This window comes from Palaemon carinicauda, chromosome 35 (assembly GCF_036898095.1).
Source record: "Palaemon carinicauda isolate YSFRI2023 chromosome 35, ASM3689809v2, whole genome shotgun sequence".
Classification (NCBI taxonomy): Eukaryota; Metazoa; Arthropoda; class Malacostraca; order Decapoda; family Palaemonidae; genus Palaemon; species Palaemon carinicauda.
In genome coordinates, this window is record NC_090759.1 from 39,296,289 (window position 1) to 39,315,930 (window position 19,642).

General features: G+C 44.1%; 1 protein-coding gene across 11 annotated transcripts in view; it reads left to right on the forward strand.

Moving 5' to 3' along the window:
* LOC137627696 (regulator of G-protein signaling 9) overlaps window positions 1-19,642 on the forward strand; it is a 415,360-nt gene that overhangs the window by 344,088 nt on the left and 51,630 nt on the right. For all 11 annotated transcript variants that reach the window (XM_068358916.1, XM_068358923.1, XM_068358915.1 and 8 more), the window contains one exon: window positions 11,775-11,996. In XM_068358916.1, the coding sequence (XP_068215017.1) occupies window positions 11,775-11,996 (222 nt within the window). The remainder of the gene's footprint in view (window positions 1-11,774; window positions 11,997-19,642) is intronic.

Below are 19,642 nucleotides of genomic sequence, written 5' to 3' on the forward strand. Positions count from 1 at the left end.
CTCTAAATTACCAGTTTCTCTTACTTTCACTTCGTCATATGCCATTTTCAACCTTTCTTGATATTTACTTTTTACCCCCGGTTTTATTATCTTTTCAACCCTCACTAACTCCCATTTATATCCACCTACTCTATTCTCCCACTCTTTCGCTACAACTAATTTTCCTTCCACCAAAAAATGATCAGGCATACCGTTAGCCATACCCCTAAACACGTGCAGGTCTTTCAATCTTCCAAACATTCTTTTAGTTATCAACACATAATCCATTAACGCCCTTTCTACCACTCTGCCATTTGCCACTCTTACCCATGTATACTTGTTTTTATATATTAATCTTACCCGGTGATCATGTAGCTGCAGCTCTGCTGCCCGACAGAAAAAACCTACGGGCGGGATACGCCAGCGATCGCTATACAGGTGGGGGTGTACAACAACAGCGCCATCTGTCGAGTAGGTACTCAAGTACTTCTTGTCAACAAAGAACCAATTTTCTCTCTGTCGTGCCACCGGCAAGACCTACTTGATACGCTGTTGTTTCTGGAGTTGATTTTCACGCTATTTGGTGAAGTATTCTCTCTAGTTATTAGCTTTCGCTGTACAGAAGTTATCATCAATACTTTATCACTTTCATGGATTAGATTTTGGATTATTTGTTGACGACTTGGATAGATTTTGGATTCCCCCCTTTGACTAATTCAAGATGTCTGACCCTACTCAAGTCCCCAAGTACAGGCAGTGTAGCGCTAGGGACTGTTCTAGGCGTCTTCCGAAGGCCTCTATAGATCCTCACACCGTTTGTTCCAATTGTAGGGGTAAAGCCTGTCAATTGGAAGATCGATGTGAGGAATGCGCTGGGCTTTCGGAATTCGATTTTCATGAATTCCTCAAGAATGCACGTAGGCTAGAGAAGGATAGGATCAGGAGGAGTTCGTCTCGCTCTTTTGATTTTTCCTCTCCCCATGCCCCACAACCTATTCCTTCCCCTGTAGTGGTTACACCCGACCCTCCTACTAGCTCTCATCAACCTTCGATGGCGGATATGATGCGTGCCATTCAGGCTCTTGGTGACAGAGTTGAGTCATTAGCGAATGACCGCAATCAACTCCTGGCGGACGTCAGGGAGTTGAAGGAGAAAAGTGCAGTGGGGTGTAGTGAGTGCAAGTGCAGTGAAAAGTGTCAGTGTTACGCATGAGGGTGCGTCTGTTCGTGCCTGTCGTCCTCCCAGTCCGGGACCTCTTGCAAGCTCCCAAGCCCAGGGGAGAAGCAATGTCGAAGGACCAAAGGGTTCGACAGGCCTTGATCAGCGTACAGATGTACCCTCAGTGGTTGAGGACGTATCTTGCAGAGATCGTCCCACCCACAAACAGACGAGTGAGCCCATTCATTCCTCGTCTGCGGAAGAAGTTTCTCGTCAGAAACGCTGGACCAAGGTCTCACGACCTCTCAAGCGCAAGGTCCCTTCCGAGCGAGTCCAACGGCCCAGGTGTAGCCACTGGGTCAGTTCGGACTCGCCGCAGTCTTCCGAAGACTGCACACCTCCCAAGAGAGGTAGAGTGGTTCCGCAGCAGGCAATCACTCCGTCTGTTGCCGCACCAACCGCTGTAGACCCTAAGTGGTCTTTGCTGCAGTCTATGCAGACTCAGCTAGCTTCCTTCATGCAGGAGTATCGTGCTGAGAAGGTTGACGCTGCACCCGTTAACCTACAACCTGCCACGGTTGTGCGCTCAGCTGACACTGCGGCTGCCTGCTCCCACACTCCGGCTGTGAGAGCTCCACCACCGATGCGCAGTCGACCCTGCCAGACGCATGTTGACGTTAGCCGACGTGCGGCACCCTCCGTTGACATGCGTGAGCTACCGCATCAGCAGTGGGAAGGTGCAGTCAAGCTGCCGTGTTTTGACGCAATGCGGCAGTCTCCGCAACCCACGGCAGTCCCCACCACGCACCACCACTCCGCTTTGGTTGTTGCCAGCTCTCAGACTGACCAGCAGCGGCATGATGTTGGATCCAGTGCAGCTACGCATGCACCCGTGCTGCCGGATTCAGCCGTTCAGCTTTCTTCTCCTCCTTTGCCGCTTCCTCCTCAACATTCGGATGAAGGAATCTCTGATGACGACGAAGCTGCGCATTTGGACGATCAACACTCCGACATAGATGAACCCAAGACTACGCCTCCCTCCTTAGATTTTAGGAAAGTCCTTGCCCTGTTTAAGGAGTTGTATCCGGACCAGTTTGTGTCTGCAGCTCCACGCTCACCTCCCTCTGAGTTCGCTTTAGGCATGCAGTCAGCAGCTCCTGCCTTTACGAAGCTCGTACTCGCTCGCTCGTCCAAGAGAGCTTTAAGGGTACTGGGAGAGTGGCTGCAGACCAAGAAGCAACTTGGGAAGACAACCTTCTTGTTTCCCCCGGCCAAGCTTGCTTCCAGATCTAGCGTATGGTATGCCACAGGAGAGGTTCTCGGCTTGGGAGTTCCTGCCTCTGCCCAGGGCGACTTCTCAAGCCTAGTAGACTCTCCCCGCAGGCTGGCTATGAGACGGTCCAAGATTTGCTGGACTTCTTCGGACATGGACCATCTTTTGAAGGGAGTTTTCCGTGCGTTTGAGATCTTCAACTTCCTGGACTGGTGTTTGGGAGCGTTGAGCAGAAAGACCTCCCCTTCGGATAAGGACTCTGCCATGCTCATCATGTCCTGCATGGACAAAGCCATTCGGGATGGGTCTGGCGAGCTTGCGGCTTCTTTCGTGTCTGGAGTTCTTAAGAAGCGAGATCACCTTTGCTCCTTCTTGTCGGCAGGAGTCACACCATGTCAGAAGTCAGAGCTGATGTTTGCTCCGCTATCCAAGTGTCTCTTTCCTGAAGAGCTGATCAAGGGGATTGCCGCCTCGTTGATCCAGGAAGACACCCATGACCTGGTGGCGTCATCCGCACGTAAAGTCACAGCTTTACCTTCCGTGCCTAGACCTAGGATGGACACACCAGCGTCTAGGTTCATTCCGCCCTTTCGTGGCAGAACCTCCAGCAGAGGAGGTACCCGTGCCGATAGTCAAAAACGTGGCAACAAGAAGAAGGGTTCCAAGTCCTCAAGAGGCAGAGTCTGACTGCCATCTTCTCCGGACAGCAGTGGGAGCCAGGCTCAAGAACTACTGGCAGGCCTGGGAGAACAGGGGTGCAGACGCACAGTCTGTGAAGTTACTGAGAGAGGGGTACAGGATTCCATTCTTGCGCAAGCCCCCTCTAGCAACAACTCCCATCGACCTCTCTCCCAGGTACAGAGAGGAGGACAAGAGGCTAGCTTTACAGCAAGAGGTGTCTCTCTTGCTACAAAAGGGAGCGGTAGTCATAGTCCGGGACCATCAATCCCCGGGCTTCTACAACCGTCTCTTCTTAGTAGCGAAGAAGACAGGAGGGTGGAGACCGGTGCTAGACGTCAGTGCTCTAAATGTCTTTGTCACCAAGCAGACGTTCACCATGGAGACGACGAGTCGGTGCTAGCATCGGTCAGGAAGGAAGACTGGATGGTCTCGTTAGACCTAAAGGACGCGTACTTTCACGTCCCCATCCACCCAGATTCCCAACCTTTCCTAAGGTTCGTCTTTGGGAAGGTGGTTTACCAGTTCCAAGCCCTGTGCTTTGGCCTAAGCACGGCACCTCTAGTGTTTACCAAACTGATGAGGAATATTGCCAAATTCCTACATTTAGCAGACATCAGAGCCTCCCTCTATTTGGACGACTGGCTTTTAAAAGCTGCGTCAAGTCGTCGCTGTCTGGAGAATCTCAAGTGGACTCTGGATCTGACCAAGGAATTGGGTCTCCTGGTCAATATAGAAAAGTCCCAACTCGTTCCATCCCAAACTATAGTCTATCTAGGTATGGAGATTCAGAGTCAAGCTTTTCGGGCTTTTCCGTCGGCCCCCAGAATCAGTCAAGCCCAAGAATGCATCCAGAGCATGCTGAAGAGGAACCGATGTTCAGTCAGACAGTGGATGAGTCTAATAGGGACGCTTTCTTCGCTGGACCAGTTCATCGCGTTAGGGAGACTCCACCTCCGACCCCTTCAGTATCACCTAGCTGCTCACTGGAGAAAGGACATGACGCTAGAAGCGGTCTCAGTTCCTATCTCCGAGAAGATGAAGTCTGCACTGACTTGGTGGAAGAACAACATTCTTCTCAGGGAAGGTCTACCACTGGCTGTTCAGACCCCCGACCACCTTCTCTTCTCGGACGCATCGGACACGGGCTGGGGTGCGACACTGGACGGTCGGGAATGCTCGGGCACGTGGAATCCGGATCAAAGAGCACTGCACATCAACTGCAAGGAGCTACTGGCAGTTCATCTGGCCTTGAGAAGCTTCAAGTCCCTCCTTCTAGGCAAGGTGGTGGAGGTGAACTCCGACAACACTACAGCCTTGGCGTACATCTCCAAGCAAGGAGGGACTCATTCGATGACGTTGTTCGAGATCGCAAGGGACCTCCTCACCTGGTCAAGAGATCGAAACATATCGCTTGTAACGAGGTTCATTCAAGGCGACATGAATGTCATGGCAGACCGCCTCAGCCGGAAGGGTCAGATCATCCCTACAGAATGGACCCTTCACAAGAATGTTTGCAACAGACTATGGACCCTGTGGGGTCAGCCCACCATAGATCTGTTCGCTACCTCGATGACCAAGAGGCTCCCAAATTATTGCTCACCGATTCCGGACCCAGCAGCAGTTCACGTAGATGCCTTTCTTCTGGATTGGTCCCATCTAGACCTTTATGCGTTCCCCCCGTTCAAGATTGTCAACAAGGTACTGCAGAAGTTCGCCTCTCACGAAGGGACAAGGTTGACGTTGGTTGCTCCCCTCTGGCCCGCGAGAGAATGGTTCACCGAGGTACTGCAATGGCTAGTAGACGTTCCCAGGACTCTTCCTCTAAGAGTGGACCTTCTGCGTCAGCCGCATGTAAAGAAGGTACACCCAAGCCTCCACGCTCTTCGTCTGACTGCCTTCAGACTATCGAAAGACTCTCAAGAGCTAGAGGCTTTTCGAAGGAGGTAGCCAGAGCGATTGCCAGAGCAAGGAGGACATCCACTCTCAAGGTCTACCAGTCAAAATGGGAAGTCTTCCGAAGCTGGTGCAAGGCGAATTCAGTATCCTCAACCAGTACCTCTGTAACGCAGATAGCTGACTTCCTTTTACACCTAAGGAAGGTAAGATCCCTTTCAGCTCCTACGATCAAAGGTTACAGAAGCATGTTGGCAGCAGTCTTCCGCCACAGAGGCTTAGATCTTTCCAACAACAAAGATCTACAGGACCTCCTTAAGTCTTTTGAGACCTCAAAGGAGCGTCGGTTAGCCACACCAGGTTGGAACTTAGACGTGGTTTTAAGGTTCCTGATGTCAGCAAGGTTCGAACCGCTTCAATCAGCCTCTTTTAAAGATCTCACTTTGAAGACTCTTTTCCTCGTTTGCTTGGCAACAGCTAAAAGAGTCAGTGAGATACACGCCTTCAGCAGGAACATAGGATTTACATCTGATACGGCTACATGTTCCTTACAGCTTGGTTTTTTAGCTAAAAACGAACTCCCTTCTCGTCCTTGGCCCAAATCGTTCGAGATTCCAAGTCTGTCCAGTTTGGTTGGAAACGAACAAGAGAGAGTACTATGCCCAGTAAGAGCTCTTAAGTACTATTTAAGACGTACGAAGCCATTACGAGGACAATCAGAAGCTTTATGGTGTTCTATTAAGAAACCTGCTTTACCGATGTCGAAGAACGCAGTTTCTTATTACATCAGACTTTTGATTAGAGAAGCCCATTCTCATCTGAATGAGGAGGACCATGCTTTGCTGAAGGTAAGGACACATGAAGTTAGAGCTGTCGCTACTTCAGTGGCCTTCAAACAAAACAGATCTCTGCAGAGTGTAATGGATGCAACCTATTGGAGAAGCAAGTCAGTGTTCGCATCATTTTACCTTAAAGATGTCCAGTCTCTTTACGAGAACTGCTACACCCTGGGACCATTCGTAGCAGCGAGTGCAGTAGTAGGTGAGGGCTCAACCACTACATTCCCATAATCCCATAACCTTTTTTAATCTTTCTCTTGAAATGCTTTTTATTGTTGTTTTTGGGTTGTACGGAAGGCTAAGAAGCCTTTCGCATCCTGGTTGATTTGGCGGGTGGTCAAATTCTTTCTTGAGAAGCGCCTAGATTAGAGGTTGTGATGAGGTCCTTTAGTATGGGTTGCAGCCCTTCATACTTCAGCACCTAGGAGTCGCTCAGCATCCTAAGAGGATCGCGAGGCTCAGTAAGGAAGACGTACTTAAAAAGGCAGAGTAATGGTTCAAGTCGACTTCCTTACCAGGTACTTATTAATTTTATGTTTGTTATTTTGAATAACTGCTAAAATGAAATACGGGATACTTAGCTTCTATTGTTAACATGTATGCTGGTCTCCACCCACCCCCCTGGGTGTGAATCAGCTACATGATCACCGGGTAAGATTAATATTGAAAAATGTTATTTTCATTAGTAAAATAAATTTTTGAATATACTTACCCGGTGATCATGAATTAAAGGACCCACCCTTCCTCCCCATAGAGACCCAGTGGACCGAGGAGAAAATTGGTTCTTTGTTGACAAGAAGTACTTGAGTACCTACTCGACAGATGGCGCTGTTGTTGTACACCCCCACCTGTATAGCGATCGCTGGCGTTTCCCGCCCGTAGGTTTTTTCTGTCGGGCAGCAGAGCTGCAGCTACATGATCACCGGGTAAGTATATTCAAAAATTTATTTTACTAATGAAAATAACATTTTTATCATTCCTTTTGAAAAAGCTAGAACTTATCTCCATCTCTTGCTCAACACATATCTACCAGTCTCTCACCACTCTCATTTTCACCTGGTACGCCATACTTCCCAATGACACCTTCTACCTCTCCAGCACCCACTCTAGCATTTAAGTCACCCATGACAACTACATAATTCCTTCTACCCAGTCCTTCTACACACCTAGTTAATTCATTCCAGAACTCATTCCGCTCTTCTTCACTTTTCTCACAACCTGGCCCTTACGCACTGACAAAAGCCCAACATTCCCTACCCAACCCAACCCTTACCCACATTAACCTAGATGATATCTCCTTCCATTCCACTACTTTACCTGTCATCCATTCACTCAGCAATGAAGCCACACCCTCTCCTGCTCTTCCCCTTTCAATCCCAGACACTCTACCAGTTATTTCACCAAACATCACTTCACCCTTCCCTTTTATCTTTGTCTCACACAAAGCCATTATATCCATCCTTCTATTCCTAAACATACTTCCAATCTCATATCTTTTACTCTCTATTGTACGACATCCACGCACATTCAAACACCCCAAAACTAGAGTGCGGGGAGCAGTCACTCTCCCCCAAGCTCCACCTCTTTGATGTCTCACAGGATTGTAAATACAGGAGAGGGGGTTCCCAGCCCCCACGTCCTAACCCTTTTAGTAGCCTCTTATGACACGCAGGGATACGTTGGCGCTATGCTAATTGTTTTTATGCCCCCGTGGCCACGGGGCATATATATATATATATATATATATATATATATATATATATATATATATATAACGGACTTTGATCAAAGTGAAAAATCTATTTTTGGGTGAGAGGGCCATGTCGTCCTAATGGAAGGGTTCCTATTGGTAGCCTTCTAAGGGATATTTGCTACAGTGATACTCCCATAGAATTAAAACCAAAGGTCTCCAGGATTCCAACTCCTGCCACAAGTATCCAATAAAGGATATCGTATAATATCAGGAGACATATTCTAGATATGACACATGGCAATCTTCACCCCGAATAGATTTAACGCTTCAATGTAAGGGGGAAGAGTGGCAAAAGGAAGGGTCTAGGTACCCGGTGGATTCTCTACTACTACTGCAATGCCATTCCTATTCTTGTAGCCTGCTAAGAGTGTGTGCTCTCCCTTAGCCCGGTGTTTTTTCAAGTTTTTTTTTTAACTTTTTCAACATGCAATCACCAGCATCCTCGTCATCTGGAAAGTTGAATATTATTTCTTTCCTTGGTGTAATTTTGGTCTCACTTTTTATGGTTAAATTCGGTAATTTAATTGTGTTTTGGTGAGCATTACCGATACCGGGGCAGCCATTTTATGACTGCTGTCGCCCTTTATATTCTTGCATATTATTTATATGGTAGGGCGACCCTTTCCCGGCTTTACGCTAATATCTTAGCTAGTTAGGCAATTTATGTAAGATGTGATATTGCATACATGAAATTTATCTTTTAAACTATTATGTGACTTCACTTAACGTATTCATGCTGGAGCCCCGGTGGTACTCAATCACCTTTGGCGGGGTTCCTACCGGAGCAGATTTATCTTGGGTCATATATACGTTAGTAAAGTAATTTCCCCTGTTTATTATTATTATTATTATTATTATTATTATTATTATTACTAGCCAAGCTACAACCCTAGTTGGAAAAGCAAGATGCTATAACCCCAAGGGCTCCAACAGGGAAAAATAGCCCTGTGAGGAAAGGAAATAAGGAGATAAATAAATGATGAGAATAAATTAACAATATATCATTCTAAAAACAGTAACAGCATAAAAACAGGTGTGTCCTTTATAAACCATTAACAACGTCAAAAACATATGTTATATATAAACAATAAAAAGACTCATGTCAGCCTGGTCAACATAAATACATTTGGCTCCAACTTTGGACTTTGGAAGTTCTACTGATTCAACTACCCGATTAGGAAGATCATTCCACAACTTGGTAATAGCTGGAATAAAACTTCTAGAATACTGTGTAGTATTGAGCCTCATGATGGAGAAAGCCTGGCAATTAGAATTAACTGCATGCCTAGTATTACGAACAGGATAGAATTGTCCAGGGAGATCTGAATGTAAAGGATGGTCAGAGTTATGAAAAATCTTATGCAACATGCATAATGAACTAATTGAACGACGGTGCCAGAGATTAATATTTATATCAGGAATAAGAAATTTAATAGACCGTAAGTTTCTGTCCAACAAATTAAGATGAGAATCAGCAGCTGAAGACCAGACAGGAGAACAATACTCAAAACAAGGTAGAATGAAAGAATTAAAACACTTCCTCAGAATAGATAGATCACCGAAAATCTTGTAAGACTTTCTCAATAAGCTAATTTTTGGTGCAATTGAAGAAGACACAGACCTAATGTGTTTCTCAAAAGTAAATTTGCTGTCGAGAATCATACCTAAAATTTTAAGTCATACAAATTTAAAGAAACATTATCAATACTGAGATCCGGATGTTGAGGAGCCACCGTTTAGCTTCAATCTTTATCGTTCCTTGCTAAACTACAATCCTAGTTGGGAAAGCAGAATGTTATAATCCCGAGGGCTCCAACAGGGAAAATAGCCCAGTGAGGAAAGGAAACAAGGAAACTACAAGAAAAGTAATTAACAATTACAATATTTTAAGAACGGTAACATTAAAATAAATAATTTATATATAAACTATAAAAACTTAAAAAAAAAATCAAGATGAAGAGAAATAAGATAGAATAGTGTGTCCGAGTGTACCCTCAAGCAAGAGAACTCTACCCCGAAACAGTGAAAGACCATGGTGCACTATGATAGCTAGTGAACTCTTACTTGTTTAGAATTTATGACTGTATTGAAGGTATTTTTCATAGGTAATTTATTTTATTGTAAATTTATGAATTGGTAATTTAATTCCTTATACATTTATGTAACTTGTTAAGTAGGTGCATAGGTGATTGTAGTTATGGTCCCCAATTATTTTAGCCTTCACCTTTCTTCAAGATTATTAGTCGGTATAAAGGTCAGAATTTTAACCTTATTTTAATGTAATGTAGTTGATAGGTAAACTTTGGCATTTACCTTGGCCTATCTTATCAGATGACAGGTCAGTCGTAATCAGAATACTGTACGTGCTAAGTATAGAAGGTGAAATGGTAGGTCTTGGAGTGTAGATGATTTTACTCCTTCATTTTGCTAAAAAATCCTTTGCTCTCCAACTCCTGCAAATGCTATAATTCTTAGAACTTTTAATTATCTATTTCGAAAAATAAACTATTCATTTTATTTTGCTGCTTTAAAAGGTTTTTTTGACTAATATACTGCAATGGTTCCTTTTTAAGTGAAATAGTTCTATAATGTCAATGTCAAATGTTAGTATTGATCATCAGTGTAGATACAGATGGAATCTATAATTTTGTTCATTATCATTCTCACCTATTCTTTATCAACTGATTTTCAATAATCATTTTGGACAAAAATATCTTTGTGCTTTTATGTCCATTTTCATGATATTAACTTCTTAATATATATATATATATATATATATATATATATATATATATATATATATATATATATATATATATATATATATGTATATATATATATATATATATATATATATATATATATATGTATGTATATATATGTATGTATATATATATATATATATGTATGTATATATATATATATATATATATATATATATATATATATATATATATATATGTATGTATATATATATATAATATATATATATATATATATATATATATATATATATATATTAACTTCTTATTGATTTTTTAACAATGATCAAAATTACTTCCGATTCTTTTCATTTTGTGAAGTTAAATGAATTACCTTGAAATATGGTAGATGATTTATTGCTAGACAAATAGATAGCATATCTTTATCTTAATATTTTTTTAACAAGAGTAAATTTGTTAAATCATTAGAAGATCTACACCACCAAATGTTAGGATCTGGTTTGGAAAAAACTGTAAAATAAGGTATGGGTCCCTTAAAATAGAGGTGCTCAAGTATTAGAATATCTGAGTGACTTTCTAGCTATGTATGTTCACACTTCTATCTTAAGAGGAAATAAAAAGGATGATTATTTCCATCCCCTTGCTTGATCATTTCATTTTATGGAATGCAATATAAAGAATGACATATTTGATGATACGCACTGATATTTTCGAATTTGATTACTGGTAGATAACACGTTTTGAGGAAGTGGTGAGGGTAAAGGAAGCCAATCTGTAGTTTTGCCACCTTTTTCTTGTGCATGGGAAATGTAACTTAGGGACCTTGCTTTTCTGTAAAGAAGAGTCAAAATCTCTCAGTGCATAGGAACCTCGTTTGCCACCTAATCGTAGCATTGACATAGTTTAAAACAAATTTTTTCATAGAGGTAAGTTAATTATTTCTGGTTAGTACCAAGTAATTACTAATTCTGACCAAATGCGAAGAAACTGAATCATATCCGTGACTCCCTGAATGATCAAGACCCAAATGAATTACCTTGTTGAATACATTTCTGGAGGATTTTTATTTTTGTGATATATTCAATACAGAGAACAGGGAAACATTTGTTCTTTTCAAGTGTTACATCCTTTTCCTTATCTTATATCTAATTTGCATCTTTATTATAAAAAGTCACATTTTATAGTTTCCTTTGAAAACTGTTCTGCAGTTTCTTGTTTGTACTTTGAATGTCATGCAGTTGGATTGTCTTAATATTTATTTTTATCCTTAAAAGTAATGTAATATAAGAGTATGAGGTAATGTTTTTAGGACGTATCCCTACATCTTATTTTAGCTTTGAATACTGGTAGGCTACTCAATTGACTCATGGAAAATATTCGTTATCTTTTTGTTTGACAGGATATTGGAAACGGTATTTTAGAAGCTACTTTGAATTTAGTGTGTCGTGATTGCATCTGTCATTTCCTTTCTCAGGCTCTTCATTTTTGGTCAAGGAAAGAAGAAAGTCTCAACTGCCTCAGCCCCCAACAATGTGCTGTCTCAAACGCCCCAACCTTTGAAGCGCCACGGTTCCGACGACCAAGCGATGTCTGCCATGGCAACAGGAATCCACACGGGAGATATGGGCAACTCTGGCATCCATCAAGGAGGACTCTCTGTTACCGCTAATAGACTCGACTGTGATCCGCCATATAGGTAAGGTCCCCAGTTGCCTTTTTGACCAATTTTTCTTTTGCAGAATGGAAAGGTTTGCTACGAGTCGAGCGCTGTGCTGTCTTTTTTTATGCCTCATCTCCGTATTGGCCAATTAATGACCCGCTCTTGCTTGTACTGGATAAATTTTTTTTCATTACTGTTGCATTTTCAATCATCTCATATCTGTTTGATGATGTATTACTGCCTACTTTTATGGAATTTAATTGCTGCTTTTTTGTGTTAACTGTTGAAAAAAAAAATCATATTTTTATAATATCAAGATATTTTCTTAACACATCAACTTAAATACTCGTCCCGTTAAAATTTATACATTTTGATGACGATAAACCAAGAATTTTAAAGTATTCAGTCTTAAACAATTATTCAACATTGTTATGAAAATCATAATTTTCAATATTTAACTTAGCCGGTGATTATATAGCTGCAACTCTGTTGCTCGACAGACAACTCTACGGTAAAAACTTGCCAGCGATCGCTACACAGGTTGCGGGTGTGCCCAACAGCGCCATCTGTCGACCAGATACCCAGTTCTCAATGTAAACAAAGACTCAATTTTCTCTCTGTCGCCGTGTCGGCAAGACGTACTTTACTCGCTGTTGCTAAACTGGAGTTTTTCACATCTAATTGGTGAAGTACTATATTCTAGTTTTGAGCTTTCGCTGTGCAGGGTTTTTCTTCACACAAATCCTTGAACTCTTTTTGATAACGGATTCTTTGTTGATGACTTTTTGATCGTTTTTTGGAATTTCCCTTGACCAATTCAAAATGGCTGACCCTTCACAAGTCCCCAAATTTAGGAAATGCAATGCTAGGGACTGTTCTAGGCGTCTTCCGAAGGCCTCTATCGACCCTCACACTGTTTGTTCCAATTGTAGGGATAAAACCTGTCAATTGGAAGATCGGTGTGAGGAGTGCGTTGGTCTTTCGGAATTCGATTTTATCGAATTTCAAAAGTACACACGTAGGCTAGAGAGAGATAGAGTTAGGAGAAGTTCTTCTCGTTCTATTGATATATCCTCTCCTCATGCCCCACAACCTATTCCTTCCCCTGTAGTGGTTGCTCCTAACCCCCCTCCTGGCACTCAGGAACCATCGATGGCTGATATGATGCGTGCCATCCAGGCTCTGGGTGAGAGAGTTGAGTCCCTTGCTAGTGACCGTAATCAGCTCATGGCGGATGTGAAGGAGCTTAAGTGCCAAAGTGCAGTGGGAAGTGCTAAAGTGCCAAGTGATAGTGTTGTGGACAGTGTTGCGCTTGAGGGTTCGTCTGTTCGTGCCTGTCGTCCTCCTAGTCCGGGACCTCTTGCAAGCTCCCAAGTCCAGGGGAGAAGCAATGTCGTACGACGCATGGGTTCGAGAGGCTTTAATCAGCGAACAGACGTTCCCTCCGTGATATTGGGCGTATCTACCCAAGATCGCTCCTACCTAACTAAGACGAGAGAGCCCATTTATACCTCGTCTTCTGAAGGTGTTTCTCGCAAGAAACTTTGGACCAAGGTCTCGCGACCGTTAAAAAGTAAAATGGTCCCTTCAGCACAAGTCCAACGGCCCGGTTGTAGCCACTGGGTCAGTTCGGACTCGTTGCCGTCATCCGATGACTGCTCACCGCCTAAGAGAGGCAAAGCGGTACCGCTTCAGACTGTAACACCGTCTGTCGCCGCACCTGCTCCCGTAGACCCTAAGTGGTCTCTACTGCAAGACATGCAGTCTAAACTTACGTCTCTGATGCAGGACTTTCATGCGGAGAAGGTTGCTGCCGTTCCAGCTAGTGCAGTACCTAGCCTACAACCCTCCACGCGATCGGTTGTGCGTCCTGTGGACGCTGAGGTAACCTTCTCACGCACACCAGTTGAGAGAGTTCCTCCACCCATGCGTTCCAGTTTGATCTGCCAGCCGCATGTTGACGTTAAGCGACGCACGGAGGTTGCCGTTGACGTTCTGGATGTTCCACAACCGTCAGAGTTGCTTTGTTTTGACGCGGTGCGTCAACCTCCGCAACCCAGTGTGGTTTCCACTGCGCACCCACATCAGTCTAGACAGTCTGGAGTAGACGCTGTGCGTCCCCGCGCTACCATGGTTGTTGCCAGCTCACAGACTGGGCAGCAGTTCCATGACGTTGCGTCCGGCTCAGTCACGCATGCACCAGTGCGACCGGACTCAGCGAACCAGCCGTTACCCACTCCGTTGCCGTTTCCTCATCAGTTGTCGGATGAGGAACTTTCTGATGATGATGTTGCTGCACATATAGATGAACCACAATCAGAATTGGACGAGCCTAAGTCTACTCAACCCTCTTTGGACTTTAGAAAAGTTTTGGCCATTTTCAAAGAGCTGTTTCCTGACCAGTTTGTTTCTGTGGCTCCTCGTTCTCCACCTTCAGAGTTTGTTTTAGGCATGCCGTCTACCACTCCTGCCTTTACTAGACTCGTCCTCGCACGCTCGTCCAAGAGAGCTTTGCGGGTGATAGGAGAATGGTTGCAGTCCAAGAAGAGTTTAGGGAAGACAGCCTTTGCTTTTCCCCCTGCTAGACTCTCTTCTAGATCGAGCGTCTGGTATGCCACGGGAGAAGTTCTCGGCTTGGGAGTTCCTGCCTCTGCCCAGGGCGACTTCTCAAGTCTTGTAGACTCTCCCCACCGCCTTGCCATGAGACGCTCAAAGATATGTTGGTCATCTTTGGACCTGGACCACCTTTTGAAAGGAATCTTTAGGGCCTTCGAAGTTTTTAACTTCTTAGACTGGTGTCTAGGAGCCCTAAGCAGGAAGATCTCTTCGACAGATAAAGAGACTTCCTTGCTCATTATGTCCTGCATGGACAAGGCCGTACGTGATGGGTCTAATGAGCTTGCTTCATCTTTTGTGTCCGGAGTCCTAAAAAAGCGAGAAAATCTCTGCTCATTCCTTTCTGCTGGAGTTACACCGTGCCAGAGATCTGAGCTTCTCTTTGCTCCTCTTTCCAAGTGCCTTTTTCCAGAAGTCCTGATTAAGGAAATAGCCGCTTCGTTAGTGCAGAAGGACACTCACGATCTTGTTGCGTCCTCAGCTCGCAAAGCTCCCCCTTTGCCTACATTGTCAGCTAGACCAAGGATGGACACTCCAGCGTCTCGTTTTATGCCGCCCTTTCGTGGCAGAGCCTCCAGCAGAGGAGGTGCTCGTGCCGAAGGGAAACGAGGGAAGAAGAAAGGATCCAAGTCCTATAAGGGCAGAGTCTGACTGCCCGCTTCTTCAGGCAGCAGTGGGAGCCAGACTCAAGAACTTCTGGCAGACCTGGGAGAAGAGAGGCGCAGATGCACAATCTGTGAAGTTGCTCAGAGAGGGGTACAAGATCCCTTTTGTACGGAAACCCCCTCTAGCAACGTCTCCCATCGATCTCTCTCCCAGGTACAGAGAGGAAGACAAGAGACGAGCCTTGAAACGGGAAGTGTCTCTTTTACTAGAGAAGGGAGCGGTGGTCAAAGTCTCGGACCTTCAATCTCCGGGATTCTACAACCGCCTCTTCTTGGTTTCAAAGAAGACAGGAGGGTGGAGGCCGGTGCTAGACGTCAGTGCTCTGAATGTCTTTATCACAAAGCAGACGTTCTCCATGGAGACCACAAAGTCAGTCTTAGCAGCGGTCAGAAGGGAAGACTGGATGGTCTCATTAGACCTAAGGGACGCCTACTTCCACGTCCCCATCCACCCGGACTCCCAACCTTTTCTGAGATTCGTTTTCGAAAAGGTGGTCTACCAGTTTCAGGCCCTGTGCTTTGGCCTAAGCACAGCTCCTCTTGTGTTTACGAGGCTGATGAGGAATGTAGCCAAATTCCTCCATTTATCGGACATCCGAGCCTCCCTCTATTTGGACGACTGGCTTCTCAGAGCCTCTTCCAGTCGTCGCTGTCTGAAGGATCTAAAGTGGACTCTAGATCTGACCAAGGAATTGGGTCTCCTTGTCAATATGGAAAAGTCGCAACTGGTCCCATCCCAAACTATTGTGTATTTAGGGATGGAGATTCACAGTCTAGCTTTTCGGGCTTTTCCGTCGGCCCCCAGAATAAGCCAAGCCCAGTTATGCATCCAGAACATGCTGAAGAAGGAACACTGCTCAGTCAGGCAGTGGATGAGTCTGGTAGGGACGCTATCATCCTTGGAACTTTTTGTGTCATTAGGAAGACTACACCTCCGTCCTCTTCAATACCATCTAGCTTTTCACTGGAAAAAGGACAAGACGCTAGAAGCGGTCTCGATCCCCATTTCCGAAAAGATGAAGTCTTGTCTGACTTGGTGGAAGGACAGTATCAACCTCAGAGAGGGTCTTCCCCTGGCTGTTCAGACTCCCAACCACGTTCTCTTCTCGGACGCATCGGACGTAGGCTGGGGCGCGACATTAGACGGTCGGGAATGTTCAGGACTGTGGAACTCGAGTCAAAGGATCATGCATATCAACTGCAAGGAGCTGCTGGCAGTACATCTGGCCTTGAAAAGCTTCAGGTCTCTCCTTCGAGGCAAAGTGGTGGAAGTGAACTCGGACAACACCACTGCCTTGGCGTACATCTCCAAGCAAGGAGGCACCCACTCACTGACGTTGTACGAGATCGCAAGGGACCTGCTCATCTGGTCAAAAGGTCTAGACATAACACTAGTAACGAGGTTCATCCAAGGCAACTTGAATGTCATGGCAGATTGTCTCAGTCGGAAAGGGCAAGTAATTCCAACAGAATGGACCCTCCACAAGGATGTATGCAAGAGACTTTGGGCCACTTGGGGCCAACCAACCATAGATCTCTTTGCAACCTCGATGACCAAGAGGCTCCCAATATATTGCTCACCAGTCCCAGACCCAGCAGCAATACATATAGATGCCTTTCTCCTAGATTGGTCACATCTAGATCTATACGCATTCCCACCGTTCAAGATTGTCAACAAGGTACTGCAGAAGTTCGCCTCTCACGAAGGGACAAGGTTGACGCTAGTTGCTCCCCTCTGGCCCGCGAGAGAATGGTTCACCGAGGTACTTCGATGGCTAGTAGACGTTCCCAGAAGTCTTCCTCTAAGGGCGGACCTTCTACGTCAGCCACACGTAAAGAAGGTACACCAAAGCCTCCACGCTCTTCGTCTGACTGCCTTCAGACTATCGAAAGACTCTCGAGAGCTAGAGGCTTTTTGAAGGAGGCAGCCAGTGCGATTGCTAGAGCAAGGAGAGCATCCACCCTTAGAGTCTACCAATCGAAGTGGGAAGTCTTCCGAAACTGGTGCAAGTCAGTCTCTGTATCCTCGACCAGTACCTCTGTAGCTCAAATAGCTGACTTTCTCTTATACCTGAGAAAAGGACGATCCCTTTCAGCTCCCACTATCAAGGGCTACAGAAGCATGTTGGCATCGGTCTTCCGGCATAGAGGCTTAGATCTTTCCAACAATAAAGATCTTCAGGACCTCCTTAAGTCTTTTGAGACCACGAAGGAGCGTCGTTTGGTTACACCTGGTTGGAATTTAGACGTGGTACTAAGATTCCTCATGTCAGACAGGTTTGAGCCGCTACAATCAGCCTCCCTGAAAGATCTCACTTTAAAGACACTTTTCCTGGTATGCTTAGCCACAGCTAAAAGAGTCAGTGAGATTCATGCCTTCAGCAAGAACATCGGATTTTCGTCAGAAAAAGCTACATGTTCGCTACAACTTGGTTTTCTAGCCAAAAATGAGCTGCCTTCTCGACCTTGGCCGAAATCGTTCGATATTCCCAGCTTATCGAATATGGTAGGCAATGAACTAGAATGAGTCTTATGCCCTGTGAGAGCTCTTAAGTTCTATTTAAAGCGAACTAAACCTTTACGAGGCCAATCTGAAGCTTTATGGTGTTCAGTTAAGAAACCATCTTTGCCTATGTCAAAGAATGCTTTATCCTACTTTATCAGACTGTTAATACGAGAAGCTCATTCACATCTGAGTGAGGAAGACCAAGCATTGCTTAAGGTGAGGACACACGAAGTTAGAGCTGTCGCAACTTCCGTGGCCTTTAAGCAAAATAGATCTCTGCAAAGTATAATGGACGCAACCTATTGGAGAAGCAAGTCAGTGTTTGCGTCTTTTTATCTAAAGGATGTCCAGTCTCTTTACGAGAACTGCTACACACTGGGACCATTCGTAGCAGCGAGTGCAGTAGTGGGTGAGGGCTCAACCACTACAATTCCCTAATTCCATACCCTTTTAATCTTTCTCTTGAAATGTTTTTATTGTTGTTTTTTTGGGTTGTCCGGAAGGCTAAGAAGCCTTTCGCATCCTGGTTGATTTGGCGGGTGGTCAAAGTCATTTCTTGAGAGCGCCTAGATTAGGGGTTTGATGAGGTCCTGTTGTATGGGTTGCAACCCTTGATACTTCAGATCCTAGGGGTCGATCAGCATCCTAAGAGGATCGCGAGGCTCCGTAAGGAAGACGTACTTAAAAGGCAGAGTAATTGTTCAAGTCGACTTCCTTACCAGGTACCTATTTATTTTGTTTTTGTTATTTTGATAACTTCTAAAATGAAATCAAAAACTCTTAGCTCATAAAAGTGTAAACATATATTACTGGTCTCTACCCACCATCCTGGGTGTGAATCAGCTATATAATCACCGGCTAAGTTAAATATTGAAAAATGTTATTTTGATTATAAAATAAATTTTTGAATATACTTACCCGGTGATTATAAATTAAATGACCCTCCCTTCCTCCCCAATAGAGACGCAGTGGGACGAGGAGAAAATTGAGTCTTTGTTTACATTGAGAACTGGGTATCTGGTCGACAGATGGCGCTGTTGGGCACACCCGCAACCTGTGTAGCGATCGCTGGCGAGTTTTTACCGTAGAGTTGTCTGTCGAGCAACAGAGTTGCAGCTATATAATCACCGGGTAAGTATATGCAAAAATTTATTTTATAATCAAAATAACATATTGCCAATCATTCTATGTATTAGCATTTAATTAAAAGAAATAATTTGTGAACGTCGTTTGTATTTGGAGCGGCGAATATATGTGCATTGAATTAGATCAGGATGTTTTTCCCTGGAGTGAGATTGCCTCTTATAGAAACTTACAACTTCGATACTTCATTGATAACTGACTTGGAAGTATAAAGAAATGAACTATATTCATGAGCTCATAGTGTTGAAACTCTTGTACCTATCTTGAGTCAAGCAGGTAACTAGGTACACGGAACTTATTCGACTTTAGTAAGTCACACACACCCTGGGTGGAACCGCTCATGGGGCAAAGAACCTAAAACAAAATTACCATATGAGAAACTGAGTTGTAACTTCTACCTATCTAAAAAAAAATTGCTAATCCTCACTTCGTTCTCATATTGTTTTATCCAACACCTCTCTTTTACACTTGGTGTACTTACTCTGATTTTTAACTTTAGTCTATTCATAAAGATCTTGGAAATTCATTGAGACATAACACACACTTATATCAGGACCACTTTTACATCAAGCCATCAATTCTTGTGTCTTCATTTTTTAAGACGACCATCGCTTCCATTACACGAGTTCTATGTGAGTCTTAGCAAGTTATCTTTTACATTGCATCCTCACAACACGGCAATACACATTTATCAATTCTATAATGAGTATTTATTGTTATATCCACATACTCATAATTTTTCCTTTACTCTT